The sequence below is a fragment of the Myiozetetes cayanensis genome, unplaced genomic scaffold, assembly GCF_022539395.1.
Source record: "Myiozetetes cayanensis isolate MyiCay16 unplaced genomic scaffold, myiCay2020 scf3, whole genome shotgun sequence".
In the NCBI taxonomy this organism is placed as follows: Eukaryota; Metazoa; Chordata; class Aves; order Passeriformes; family Tyrannidae; genus Myiozetetes; species Myiozetetes cayanensis.
The window spans coordinates 34,314,705-34,328,840 of NW_026087521.1; the positions used below are offsets into that span (position 1 = coordinate 34,314,705).

The 14,136-nt window shown below is 39.0% G+C and overlaps 1 protein-coding gene across 11 annotated transcripts in view; it reads right to left on the reverse strand.

The window, feature by feature from the left end:
• GRIP1 (glutamate receptor interacting protein 1) overlaps nt 1–14,136 on the reverse strand; it is a 323,131-nt gene that overhangs the window by 151,531 nt on the left and 157,464 nt on the right. The window contains exon 1 of one of the 11 annotated variants that reach the window (XM_050325338.1): nt 3,123–3,281. The exons of the other annotated variants lie outside the window; for them this stretch is intronic. Within the exon in view, the coding sequence (XP_050181295.1) occupies nt 3,123–3,177 (55 nt within the window). The 5' untranslated portion in view covers nt 3,178–3,281. Of the gene's footprint in view, nt 1–3,122; nt 3,282–14,136 lie in introns of those variants that run through there. 11 annotated transcript variants of the gene reach the window in all.

Sequence of the window (14,136 nt, forward strand, 5' to 3'; positions counted from 1 at the left end):
TTAAGACTCAAAAACCTGAAGTGTAATACGCATTAAGGGAACTGATCTCATAGTCTTTTGAATTTCCTGCATGAATAATTATTGTGCACTTCTTGTTTGCCACATACTTTGCCTTAAGAGGGGGTGGTCGATACAGTGGAAATACAGAGGAAGAGTTGGTGTACCGCAGCCTCAGCAGACACAGTGACCCTTATACCCAGAGAGGCAACACGGCACGGAAGGAGTGCATGGCAGGGGCAGCAGTGAAGGAGGACTAAGAGGCAGGGAGGTTAGACCAGTAGATATTTGAAAGTCCCTTCCAAACCAGAGCATTCCGTGATTCTACAGCTATGCCTGGCTTCTATGAATGGCATAAGTTTGAGGGTAGAGGACAGAGAAGGAGACTAATGTTCCCATCTGAAGATGACCCTGGAGGTGAGGACAAGAGGTAAGGGTTATCCACTGCAGGGTCTGACTCATAGCTATGGGAAGGAAGAGCAGCAGTGGGTCACTGACTGGGGTTTTGGACAGTGTGCCCACAGCTATTATTTTTGCCTTGAAACTAGCTCAGAATACTTGAAGATTCTCCTGCCACAGATTTTTAAATTACAAACTAAGTACACAAAGAGACATAGCTCTCCTTTGTGCTTTGAAAGGTTAAAATGAAGCAGAGGAAGAGGGGAGTGCAATTGTCGTAAAATACAGTATTGCCTGAACTTCTCCCAGTTGGACAGAATTGCCTTTGGAGAGTGTCTAGTTGCCCAGAATGAGGCATTTCTGTTTACATCCTTATCTGAAAGAAATGAAGTTACAAGCTTACTTTGTCAAGATAGGCATGAAAAATGGCATAACATAGAGGAAAAACCCCAGGTATTTCCACTTGTTGATGTACAGTTAACTGCATATCATTTATTAAAAACACAAGCCACTAATCAAGTGCACAGCATATCTGTATCTTTTCACCATGGTAGGGCATGGAAAACAGTAAAGAAATTATTTTGGGGAACTGCACAAAGGTACAGGATTAGCGCAGAAGAGAAAGACCCTAGCAGAGACAGATTGGGGGCAAGTACTAAAGCAAGGAAAACTGCTTTTTGAGCAAAGGAATTCAATGAATGTGTCAAACCACATGACTAGCAAGTTAGAAGGGAAGATCTTACAGCTGATGCAGCAGCAGGATATTGCCAGCTGTTGGCAAAAATCCTCTCCACACTAACAATGTGAAGGTCTGTCCCTGTCCTCAGCTAGCTTGACTGTGTTGAGCAGTGTTGACACCATAACTGGTGTCTGAGATGCAAATGCCAAGGCCACAGAAGCCAGAGAATTAGCTAAAAGAACAGAGGTTTTACTCAAAATGGTGAAAATTCAGGAACCTGTCAATTAGGACAGTAACGCCAGTCTAGCATGCATATGGCTTACAGGAAAATATATGAACACACCTCTAGACTGTCTTTTTTTTTTATCGACTGTTAATACTAGAGACAAGCATAAGGCACACTAATGCAAAAGATCAGTAGTATCATGCCAGTTCCTATTGGGAGGGAGTGGGAGGAGCGAGGAGTCTCAAAGGAAGTTAAGATTATTTCAAAGGAGAAAAAAACACCAGCCTGAGTTCTGCTGGATGATGGAAGTGTGAAAGAATTAAGATGGCTATGATGTATAAGATTATTGATTATTCCCAGGGAAACTGTATTTAAGTGTAGCAACAACTCTCATTAGTGAGAGACTAAATTAGTGCCCAGATCTGTTTCATAAAGACATCAGCAGACAAAAAGATTGCTCTACTCACACCAGAATAAGAGAAAATGCTGACTTTCAACCTGATAAATGTGTAACAGAGCTACCAGAATAAAAACGTTCTGCACATACGAGAAAGGTATTACCCAGCATAGAACTGGCAGAGAAGCAAATCTACAGGGGAGAGGATGATTAATAAATATTTAAGTTCATGTATTTTGAACAACGTGGTCCCACACAGCAATCTAAAGAACAGGAAAATGCATTATATAAGTTTGATTGCAGTATTCTTCTCTTTCCATTACTGACCTCATTGCATTAGCATGTTACCCTTTCATGCTTCTGCAAAATAAAACACTAACTGATTTTGAGCTATCCTGACTAATAATCAAAGATTTCTGATTTTTCAAGCTAGGTTGATAAAAATAGTTTCATTCACATACGGATGTATATCCAGCTGCAGAGTAATGGCCATTAAATATTTCACAGTACCCAAGATAAAAAACCAGAAGCTTCTTATTTGCAGACACACAATGCTACTACAATGTTGGAAGTTTCCACTAAAAAACTGAGCCAAAATCCCAAATCAAAGCTTTCTACATGGAGAAAGAAAAAATTATCAAACATAGCAGATTTTTTTTAAAGTTATTTTTAGAAAATAAGGTGTGTTCATTCCTGAAGAGGGAAGGTGTGTTAGGCAGGTTTTCACATATCTGTTTTAATAATCACACAGAACTCAGAGTAAGATGCAAGCAGTATTTTAAAGTTCTGAGCGGTAAAACCAGAGAGTACAAAGATTTACAGTAACATAAAATGCACACTGCTCTAACAGGCAAATTAACTTCACAAGTGTGACATGAGAGTGCAACCCTGAAAAAACACACACTACTATCTGTACTTCACCACATACAACAGCCTTTGGAATCTAAAACACAGGTAAAAATAGCTCATGAAGGACAGGAGACAACAGAAACTCATCGTGGATATAGGTTCTGGATAGCAGTGTCAGTTTTTCCCAGTAAGGCAGACCATGCACTGACCCCGGAGAGACTCCTCTGAGTGGTCAGCAGAAATACAATGCAATTACAGCCCACAATAACTTTAGCACTTCGTTTAGGAAAAAAAAAAATCCTCCTTTCAGCAAATGAAAAAAAAAAAAAAAAAAAAAAAAAAAAAAAAAGAAAAGAAGGAAAAGAAAATGGGAACCTGTCTTCCTAGTAAGGAGCACAGCCTGGGACATGTAAGGATGTTAACTGAGAGAGCTCCTACACCCGTCTCTATCAGGAGTTCTTTGTTGCCTGACAGTAAATTGGAAGGACAGTCATATTTAAAAGTAAAAACATCAGGCTGTGTCTCTGGAAGGATGCAAAGGAGCCCCTGAATGAGTAAGAAGGAAAGCACGTTACCTTTAGCAAGTCTCCTCAGGATCTGACAGCGGCATTTAAAAGAGACAGCTATCATTCTGGCTGCCTGCCTCCCTGGCAAAGCGCTCTCGGGGCTCTGCTCGGGTGAATGCAGCAGCAGCCTATGAATTCCTCCTTCCGCACATACCAGGCGAAAGGTAGCCCCGGCAGGGAGTGACAAGGCTTAATTCCTCTTGGCTGATGCAGAGATCAGCTCCATGTCATCCAGCAAAGCTGTGTCATTCACTACTAGCGCCGTCACCACCACCTGCACGAGGAGATGAAGGACTCACAAAGCCGTATTTCTTTAAAAGCTAGAAAGCATCCAACTGCACACACGGACGTGGATATTAGAGGGAGACGTTCCCCAGCCTCTCACATTCCCTGACCCTGCAGGGAGCGATGGTTGCTGTGCCAGGCAAAGGGCCCCATGTTTCAGCAAGACGTGGTGATTTTTCTCCTCTTTCCTCTCATCTTTCCTTTCCCTTGCTGTTCCCTCTATATGAAAAGGGCAGAAACACCAGGTTCGCTACTTCTGGGGGAGATGGAGCCTATTTCAAATGGAAAATATTCTAATCAAAGCATACTAAAGATTTACTCTTACAGATCTTTAAGGAAAAAGAAAAGAAAAAGCCTGATTTTTCTGGAAACTGGGAAAGCTTTTTGACAATCACAGACAAGTATATTACAGCCATTGAAGCACAGACCACAGGGGGAGGGAGAGAGCTGGAGGGAAGTGATGGATTGTTGTGTGTGGGCAGGACCGCCGAGCATTTGATCACACCAAAATAAAATGATGCTGCATAGAAAACACACAGCAAATCAGGCTCCTTCCTCTCACTAGAGAGCAGATTTTAGTGCACCTGAAAAATTTATTTGGCCAAACATTGCACCATTTATATCTTTAGCTCACCAGGAGTTTTATATCCTCTCATGCCTATTCAAACAGCAAATTAACCTGCTTGTACAATTCATTCAGAAAATTATGAAGTAGAGCACACCTCTTAAACAAGAGTTCCATCCCACCTTTATGGATCCAGAAAACTACCACAGGACAAAACTCCACACCCATTCTAAAAAACAAAGAAGCAAATCAAAATAACCTATATAGAGTTTATCATGTCAAATCTATGCACAAACCCCAAATCCTGCATCAGATACTCTCCTTTAGAACAACAGATAGTATTTATTTTTCAAGATTCATCCTTGAGTAATACATTTAAAACTGTCTTCATATATTCTGTCCCATTCAGGTGCTTTGATTACAAAATCCTGCCATCTTTTATCCATTGCTGTATTTACTGTTATGGTCCAATGTCATGGTGCACATCTACCGTCATCTACCAAAATCCTGGAGGAGGCATGGACAGCTCTCACACTCAGAGCCTTTTCTCTCTCCCTGCCCACTCCACATTGCAGCAGCAGCCCCATGCTTCCCATATTACAACTCTCTATTACAGTGATTGGTTTTCTTTTTTTTTGTTTTATTGGTTAGAGCAACAGCCATATTTCCAAGGGCAAGGTGAAACATGCCAGCAGCACAACTGCAACTGCCCAGATGGATCTGGTGAAAATTGATTTTATTTCACTGTAATTAAAAACAGATAGGGGTAATCGAGTCATCTGTTCACCATTCTTGTTATTAATTCTTGTAGCTGCTGTTGTACCAGACAGCCATACCAGCAGAAAAGTAGATGCACCTGAAGCCATGGACTGATGGCTCCAGCCTTGTAACCACAGATCTTCAGACAAGGATGGACAGGGTGTGCAAGGAGAGGTGAAACCAGGGGAGAAGGTGGAAGTTTAACTCAGTGTAATTCAATGGTCTGGAAAAAAAATGGACAATCCTGGACTGTCATGGAGGGGGAAGCGGAAAGGAGTTGTGTATTCATTTTCTCCCATAAAGAGAAAACCAAGAGAAGAATAAGTGGTTGCCTTTGTCTTCTGTAGCCTCCTAGCTCTTTCAGCATATTCTGTTTTGCCTCCTTTACCAAGGTGGCTGAACCAGGGTTAGGTGTGAAGTCAGATCACAGAGTTCAGACACAGGAGAAAAATCAAGCCTTTATGTAATGAAATGCTGAGTCCCAATGAGATTAAGTAAAGAAGTAAAAAGTACAGTAAAGTAAAAAAAAAAAAAAGTAAAAATGCTGTAATAATTATACAGAAACTGTGATATATATGCAACAGCGGTCAGAAAAGGCTTTACTAACTGTGAAAAGATGTATTCTTTGATCCAAAAAGCTTACTGTATTGTTTACTACTTCTTCTAGATTACTGGTGTATATGCTAAATAGCCCCTGAAGTACTGCAATAGTCACTTCCAACCAAGCCAAAAGGATTAATTTTTGTTTATGTTTTTTCAGACAATTCTTATGTCCTTGCCAAAAGAGGTCATGTGTGAATTTGAATTCCTCAAAAAGATTTTGGAAGGCAAAGAATTCATACTTCAAGTACAGCACTCAGTGTAACGATATACTGTATATACTGCACCTTTTTTTCCTCATTTTTGCTAGGTCAAGAAGCAGTTACTGGAACAATCTCTAAAATATTCACTCACGACACACATGGTTTTATCGCTTTCTTGCCTGATGATCACCAGGATTCGCAGAACTGTTCTTATCCAAAGTCCTACTTCTGAAATGAATTTAACTATATTATATTTTTAACCCATGAGGTATTTTTTTACCAAGGATTTAGTGGTTGTTAAATGTCTCAACATTCCAAAAGCCAGCCATCATTTTCTGAGGTGTCAGTCATTCAAGCTCTGTTTAGGAGGAAAAACTGGCTGTTCAGGAGGAAAAATGGGGAAGGAGGTAAAAACAAAAAGGGGTAGGTAATGTAAAATTAGGAGATCAAAAACCTTCAGACATGGTGAAAAATAATTTATACTCTATATAAGACAGGTATAATTTACACTCTGTATAAGACTCTTTAGTAATTACATTTCTTCCTTATTAATTAACAGAGCTACACATTTTGTTACTATTTTTCCTGGGCTCATCTGTAAGAATCTTTTTTCATTGTGATCCATTTAGACAGCAGCATGAATTTATATCACTTTTATTGCTGCACTCATTCCTTTCTTCAGGAGTCTGAAAGGTTATTTATAAACTCTAGAATATATGTAACACAAATACTTTGTCAACTGAATTTGTATTCATAAGTACTCAGTAGAAGGTCATTAGATGAAAGAAGCTTATATTTCCATATGATAAGCCAAGCAGTATATTATATGTACCCTCTTTAACATCATTTTCTGGTTAATCTTATCAGATCACATTAGCTGAAAAAAATGAATCCAGAAAAAGTTACTATCTATTACACTTTTCTGTAAAAAAAAAAAAACCAAACCGTAATGAAATTTCTCTAAATTAAATTGAAGATTATAATCTTTATACAGTGTGACATTTAGATACAATCAGGAAACTTCTGTTAAGAAACAGTATTCAATGAAGAATACAAATTCTACAAAATATCAAATTGTCTTTTGAGAGGAAAAAAATAAGTTTGCAAAAAATGCATTTCTTTCCGGAAAACATGACTCTAAAATATACATCCTTCTGTTTCATAGAAATATATATACCCAGAAGATACCCTAGGTCAAATTCCACTCATGATGTATCAAACATTTCCTTTCACATACTGACCGAACAGCATCTTAAAACCAGTTACACCTCTCTCCCTTTTTCACTTTACAGGGGATTTGTCCGTATGAGCTGCTATAACTGTTTTTGGATGTCGCATGTTCCTATTTTTCTTTACGAGCTAAGTTTGTTTGTAACCATCCTGAGGCAGACGCACCACAGACTACTCACTCAGTCATAGTGATGTACAGCACAGACCCAGACCTTTAAAGGAAGCCAACCCGTGGGGTTCAGTGGAGACAGGGATGTATTCAAACTACAGTCTCACTAAGACATTACGGTGACCAGAAAGACATGCAGATATCAAATGTTTCATGTGCCAGGAAGACACAGTGGTATCTACCAGATCTACCCGCATAAAAAAACTGAAATGAAATATTATGAAGTCTGAATGCATTAAGATTTTGTACAACTCAGTATTTTGTTTCACCACTTTACAAGCTACTGCTGAGATCATCATTTTACAAGCTATCACATTATTCAAACGGAAAAGTCAAATTTTTAAGGGAAAAGAGAATTAATTTAGCTCTAAAAATAACAAATGATTGTAAGGATATTTCTTTTTCAAAAACTAAAACATTTCCACTATAGTATTGGATACATGCTTATATCAATCAAGGACTAGCAACGAAACCAGGAATCTCAATCCTAACTAACCAAAATTTTTCGCCCCAATGAGCCGTATTTCCACGCAGCAGCAGGCTCAGTCAGCCCACCATTTTGCAATGGATACTGCTCTATTACAAAGATTCCCCTTCACTACAGGGAGAGATAATAAAAAGGCAAGCATGATAAAGACACCGTTATTCCCCAGTGCTCAGAATATGAAAACAGACAACTTGTCAGATTTGCATAATTTGGAGGATCTTGTAAATTTATGTTTCTATTAAATCAACTACAGAAGCTATTTTCTAGCTATATTAGCCACATCTGCAATGCTCTCAGGCAATTTCACGCAGACATTGTAGCAGAATGCTTTAAAGGTCATTAAGAGTCATAAAAGGGGCTCTGGTTTCAGAGGATCTTCACTGAAGAACATATGAAGAAGATGCAGTATGCTGAAAAACAAGGACATGTGTGTGCTGAAAGCAGTAAGACAAGAACACATTTGTTAAAGATCTGAGTTGATGCCAAAACACCATTGCATGGCACCCCACAAGTATTTTAGCTTCACTGCCTAGTAAGAGATTAGTAAAAACTAATTCAGGGGCTTTCTAGGTAGAAAAAACCAAAGTCTTCATTTATTGGTTCCAAGAAAAGTTAGCCTTTCTGAATTGCTGAGTATTAAACAAGTGGTGATAAAATCAGTCAATATTACCACATTCCAGGATGGATTTCTGTTGAAGTGTTTTATAACACAGCAGATTCACGTGGTAATTGATTTTTTTAAAGTCCAATTACATGATACATTTTGTAAAATTTATAAAGCATTATTAAAGGAAACAGAATACATACACCTTTTCTATACGAAAATAACTCTCTGGCACAAGCTACGCTTTAGCATAACACAAGGAACAGCATTCCCTACATTACCCTTTACAGCAATGGCACACCAGAGCTTCTCAAAAAGAGCTTTATTTTACCAGTCTGTTTCAAATACCGGCAAAAAGCAAACCTGTCCTTTTCCATGAAACTGTGCTGATATACAAAAGTTGAGAGACGTTTCTTGCGACGGTTGAGGGTGGACAGGGAAGGGACTCCAGGCAAGAGGCTATTCCCTTTTACCTCTAGTCCTGGAGGGCACCCCCCACGAGGTCTCCATGGTCCCAGTAGAGGCCACAGGACAGCAGCAGCGAGGACATAGGCAGAGAGAGTTTATTGTTCTGGGCAGTGACTTAAATAGCTCTTGGGGGGATCACAAAGTGACCATTGGGAGTTCAGGAAGTCTTACAACCAACCAATGATAATAAGGGGTTACAAACCAATAGGTAAACTCTCAGTTATCTCTTAGACATTCCAAAGGTAGAGGTAAGACTGAGGAACCTTGGGAAGAAGAAGGGTGAGTTTACAAAAAGTTACAAAGCCATTTTGGAAGCATGTTCACTTAAACTTACTAGAGAAAAATCCCCAAAAATCTTTGAGATATGTAACACAACTCTGACTTTTGATTCCTAACTTCATTTCAGCTGCTGGCAAACAGGCTGTTCACCTTTTTCCCTGGCTTTCGTAGCTCCAAAACTTTGTTTAAAAATAATTAGAGACTTAATAGACTTAGGAAATATGAAGATGCCAAATGTATTACAAAACTTAGAAACTTCTTGTAGCACAAGTATGTTGAAATTTCTCAAAGGAAATATCAAGCATAGGCACAACTAATTGAGATTTAATTCATAAAGAATTAAATTTAATTCAGAAAGATTAATTATCATCATCATCATCATCCAAATGGTTTGGGTTGGAACAAACCTTAAAGATCATCTAGTTTCAATCTCCCTGCCATCCACTAGACCAGGTTGCTCAAAGCCCCATTGAACGTGGCCTTGAACACTTCTAGGGATGTGGCATCCACAGTTTCTCTGGTCATCCTATTCCAGGGTCTCACCCCCCCACAATAAAGAACTTCCTCCTAACATTTAACCTAAATCTCTCCTCTTTCAGCTTAAAACTGTCCCCCCTTGTCCTATCACTACCTGCTCATATAAAAATTTGCTGTCTCTCTTTTTTATAAGCTCCTTTTAAGTACTGGAAGGCTGCTCTACGGTCTCCCCAAAGCCTTCTCTCCCCTAGGCTGAACAACCCCAGTTCTCTCAGTCTGTCTCCAATGTTCATGGCCCATGGACAATATTAAAGGCCCTCCCCTGGACTTGCTTCAACAAGGCCATATTCTTCTTACACTGGGGGACCCAGAGCTGGTTGCACTACACCAGTTGGAGTCTCACAAGAGCAGAGCAGAAGGGATAGAATCAGCTCCCTCAACCTGCTGACCACACTACTTTTGGTGTAGCCCAGGGGGTTGCTGGCTTTCTGAGCTGCATGAACAGATTGCTGGGTCATGCTGAGCTTCTCATCAACCAACACCCTCAGGTCCTTCTCCTCAGGACTGCTCTCAATCCATTCACTGCCCAGCCTGTACTTGTGCTTGAAATTTCCCCAAACCATCGTGTACCTTGCACCAAGTCTCTTCACAAAATCAATAGCTTATGAACCATTTGAGGTATCACTATGTTTCTAGTAAGTACACCTGCCTGTACCCTTTCCTTGGTTTGGATTGCACTGGCAGAAGAGAGTGCTTACTTTCTAGAGCATTACTAATAATTTGTCCTTGCATCTTCTGAACTGGCAATTAGTAAAGAACTTGAAATCTTTTAAAATATAATAAAAGAAACCAAACCCAGACAGACCCCAGTCTGTCTGCCCTCTCAGTAGAAGCAGCAGTTAAAGTACTAGGCACCACAAACAGCACTGTGCTTTCCAGGATGCTTGTAGATCTCATGGAGAGAAACAACAAATAATGACCCTGTTCAATGAACACAATCAGCCCAGCATGGGCTCCTGCCAGCAACATGCATATAATTACAGGCTTTGGGATTTAACCTAATCTCAAAACTAAAGGATGACTCTGTCTTACAAGTAGCTTCCCACATGCTGCACTACATGGTTAAAGACTCCTGTAATTACAATTTCTGTAAAGCTTTGTACTTTGTAGAGGTTTTTTTCAATTAATTAAAATTATGACCTTCCAACTGCTGCATCAGTCTCTAACGAAACAAAGCTAAGCATTCCCTCAAAATTACCATACTGGAAGTGGGGACTCTCTCTTCCACTTACCAGAAAACGGTTTTACTTTCATTTAAAAACAAAAAAAGATTATGATTCTACTGAAAACACTTGAACAAAAGTGGAATAATTACACCTCTCTCTAGCTACATTGTTTCCATATTTTTATCCACCTATTTAGCAGCCATGAAATTGGCATATCACACTAGAAAATAAAATGTGTATCTGGAGGGATGAGTCTAGAATACAAAATAAAGTCATTTAATCTACTACAAAAGATTTTTTAGGAATTAGCTCAGTAAGTTTTACGCGCAAGATATAGTCAAAAAGGATGGCAATGGAAGATTATAGCTCAAGAGATGCAGCTCAAAAAAGGGCTCCCTAACCCTAATCATCTTCTTCATATGTTCTTCAGTGAGGATCGTCTGAAGCCAGAGCCCCTTTTATGACTCTTAATGACCTTTAAAGCATTCTGCTACAATGTCTGCATGAAATTGCATGACAGCATTGCAAAGTAGCTTTAACCGGCAACAGCTCCAACCATCAACAAGATGAAGAGAAATGCTGATTCACTGATACAGTTCTACTCCTACCTGTGTGCAAGCTGCAGGAAGACATGGCAGCAGCTGCTTTTACAGAACAAAATGGACTTCTATACTGAAATTGGGTACACACTGGATGTTTGTCTGCTGGTACTGACCACTGCACCCTTCCCAGGCCACACAGACTCTTCCATCCCAGAAGCATAACTCGCAGTACTAGGGAGCGTACCCCAGAGTATAATGACACTGAATATGACTCAGCAGATCACTCAAGGGAAGCAAGGCAACAGGTTTCATGCTATCATTGCTTGTATAAATGGGGTAAGACTAAGTACAAATATCAAAAAGATCACTACCTGTCTTGTGTAGGGAGAGCTAATACTAGAACCCGATATTCATCTCCAGTATCTGTGATGGGTTTTGCTTGGTTTAGATTTGTTTATTTTTAGAAGGTTGAAAAACTGGAAAGAGGGCAGAGAAGAGCAACAAGAGGGATTTGAGCCTCATGTAGTGCAAGACTCAGCAAGCATAGTAGCATACTGGAAGTATTAGGACGGTGTCCTGATTACAGAGTGCCTAAAAGCTGTCACAGGAAGGACACAATAAGCGCTCAAGAACTTCTGTGTCACGTGATGGAAAAGCAGTAAAATTCAAAATAATCACCATTTGCTGACTGGAAGATCTACTGATAGATGACATGTATGACTCAAAGGAAATTATCACCATGCTTTGCTCTCAGGAAACAGTTACCAAAACAAACAAAGGAAAAGGTTCCTAAGCAAGGAGTTGAAGTATTCGTAAGTCTCAAGAGTGAAAGGTTGATAGTCTCAAGCTTGTTTTAGTGTTATTCCTCCATGGATCATTAGTGCTATAGTGGTGTCCCACTCCTATTCATCACACTTTTAACAGCTCCTTCTAAAATAGTCTTCAAAAAAGTTCGTAACTTGGTCAGATAACATTAACACTTAAAAGTCTGTATACAATATTTATCAGTTTTGTATAACACCACCCTTCTTTTTTAAAAAAATATAGAAATTCTACAATCTCCTAAGGTAAATGTGATTTCATATACAACAATGATCAATAACAAACTGGGAGCAGCGAGATACAGGGGCAAAACAGTACATTCAAGAACTCCCCAACAGAAAACTAAAATACACCAATCAGCAAAACAAATGTTACTCTTGAAAAATTAAAGGGTAACTGAAGAAAAAAACAAAGCACTAGTCTTCCTGTATTATTGTGGATGTATGACTTCTAAACTATCAACTGGTAATAATAAATCCCCATTTTAATAGTTTTCCAATACTCCAACATTCTTATACAAAAACTCACACATTTCTTTTGCAGTCTCAGGTATGAATTATACCTTAACAACAGACATCAAACTTCAAGTTCCCTATTACATTTCCACTAGCCAACTAGCAATTTTGCCTCAAACACGCATATCTTTTTTAAAACCACAAACAACCCCATCTTGAGTTCCCGATAAGTTCAAAAGTCTCAGGCTGGCTTTAGGGTCTTGAGAAGAGTTACAGGTTGGGCTGGTCTGAATGTCCCTGCCAGCCGCCTGGACTCAGTGGGGAGACAGACAGGCTGCAGCAGACCTCTGACATTTCCATGCTGCTGTAAAAGCTGCTACCTTGCTTCTTCATATCACACAGTCAAAAAAATTTTTTTTTGAAGATGTTTCACATGATTCAATATATATCAATGAAAAATTTTTAATAACTCATTTTATTTTTTCACTTTCTGTTCTGCAACTATTGTGACCCTCCAAATCTTCCCTTAAAGTTTATCTTCTCTTGCCATAGATATCTGGTTTCTTCTAAGAATTATCCATTGGACACAAATATGCTATACACAAAAATTTTTAACTTTCTCAAAAGTCAGGTCTGAAATCCATCTGTCACTTATTACTGAACCCTTTCTGTTTGCTCCTGTGTTTTAGCAGGGGAAGCAGTCATAATTTAATTTAACAGCCTTGATACATTCCAGCAGACACTTAGGTAAGTAAGGGGCGGTTCTTTTCCTATGCCTCTGACATGACCTTTCTTAGTACAGCAGCAGTAACTCCTCTTTTTAAGTATTGCTGCTATCAGTGTACAGCAAACTGAACCGCCATTTCTACACATGTGCTGGTTCCCCTATGTACCACTGCTGTCCCAGCTTTTCACTCATGGTATATCATCATATCTTGGATTATTTCCCCACAGATGCATTAACTTGCCAAGTCATACAATGTCCTTCTGCATATTACACATTTCTAGTTGTTTTAAAGACTAGTTAAAGACATCTCCATTCTTACTACTATGTAGGTCTCCTGATCTAATTTCATCTGCTAATTTTATCAACAGTTAACAACATTGTTAAGTCAGTACTGCCTTCATTATCCTTGAATCAACTCCTGGGGGTGTTTCTCAACCAATTCTTTTTGAGGTATTTTCCCTTTTTAGATCATGAGCATTTAAAATTCACCAAACACCTCAGAAGATGCATAAACATCCTGAAGAATTGCATCAAGCACTAGTATTTCTTCCATTAATTTTGTATTATATTCCAAACTGTGACAGAGTTCATTATTGACAAATCCATACTGCTTATTAACTACAGTCACATTACCTTCAAAACCCAAAATCCCTCTCCCTCTTTAATGTTTAGTCAATATTTATTTCATTAGTGAAATTTTATAGCAACCAGCACTAAATCAAAGAGAAGACTGGCCAAAGGTACTTCACTCTTTTTCTCTCCTGTTTTTAAGTGCACACATTAACATAATCCATGGCATGTCACTTGTTTTCCATTCAAATGTAAGCTCAAACTACCTAGATGAGCACAACCAGGTGTCATCTATAGATACCAAACATCAGTGTGTTAACAGCCAGAGACAAAGTTGCCAGTACTGTACACTTGAGTTTTTTTGTATTTGTTCATGTGTCATGGGCTTTATGAAACCCAGCTCATATAGCAATTGTTGTAAAACCCTTACTTTTCCCCCCTCAACACACTCACTTTTTTTCCCCAACATACGTGTAGGTTTGCATCATGCCAGTTGCTGCACTTCAACAATTAAAAGAAACTTGGTACCCCAAAGAAATGGCTGTGTACAGATTC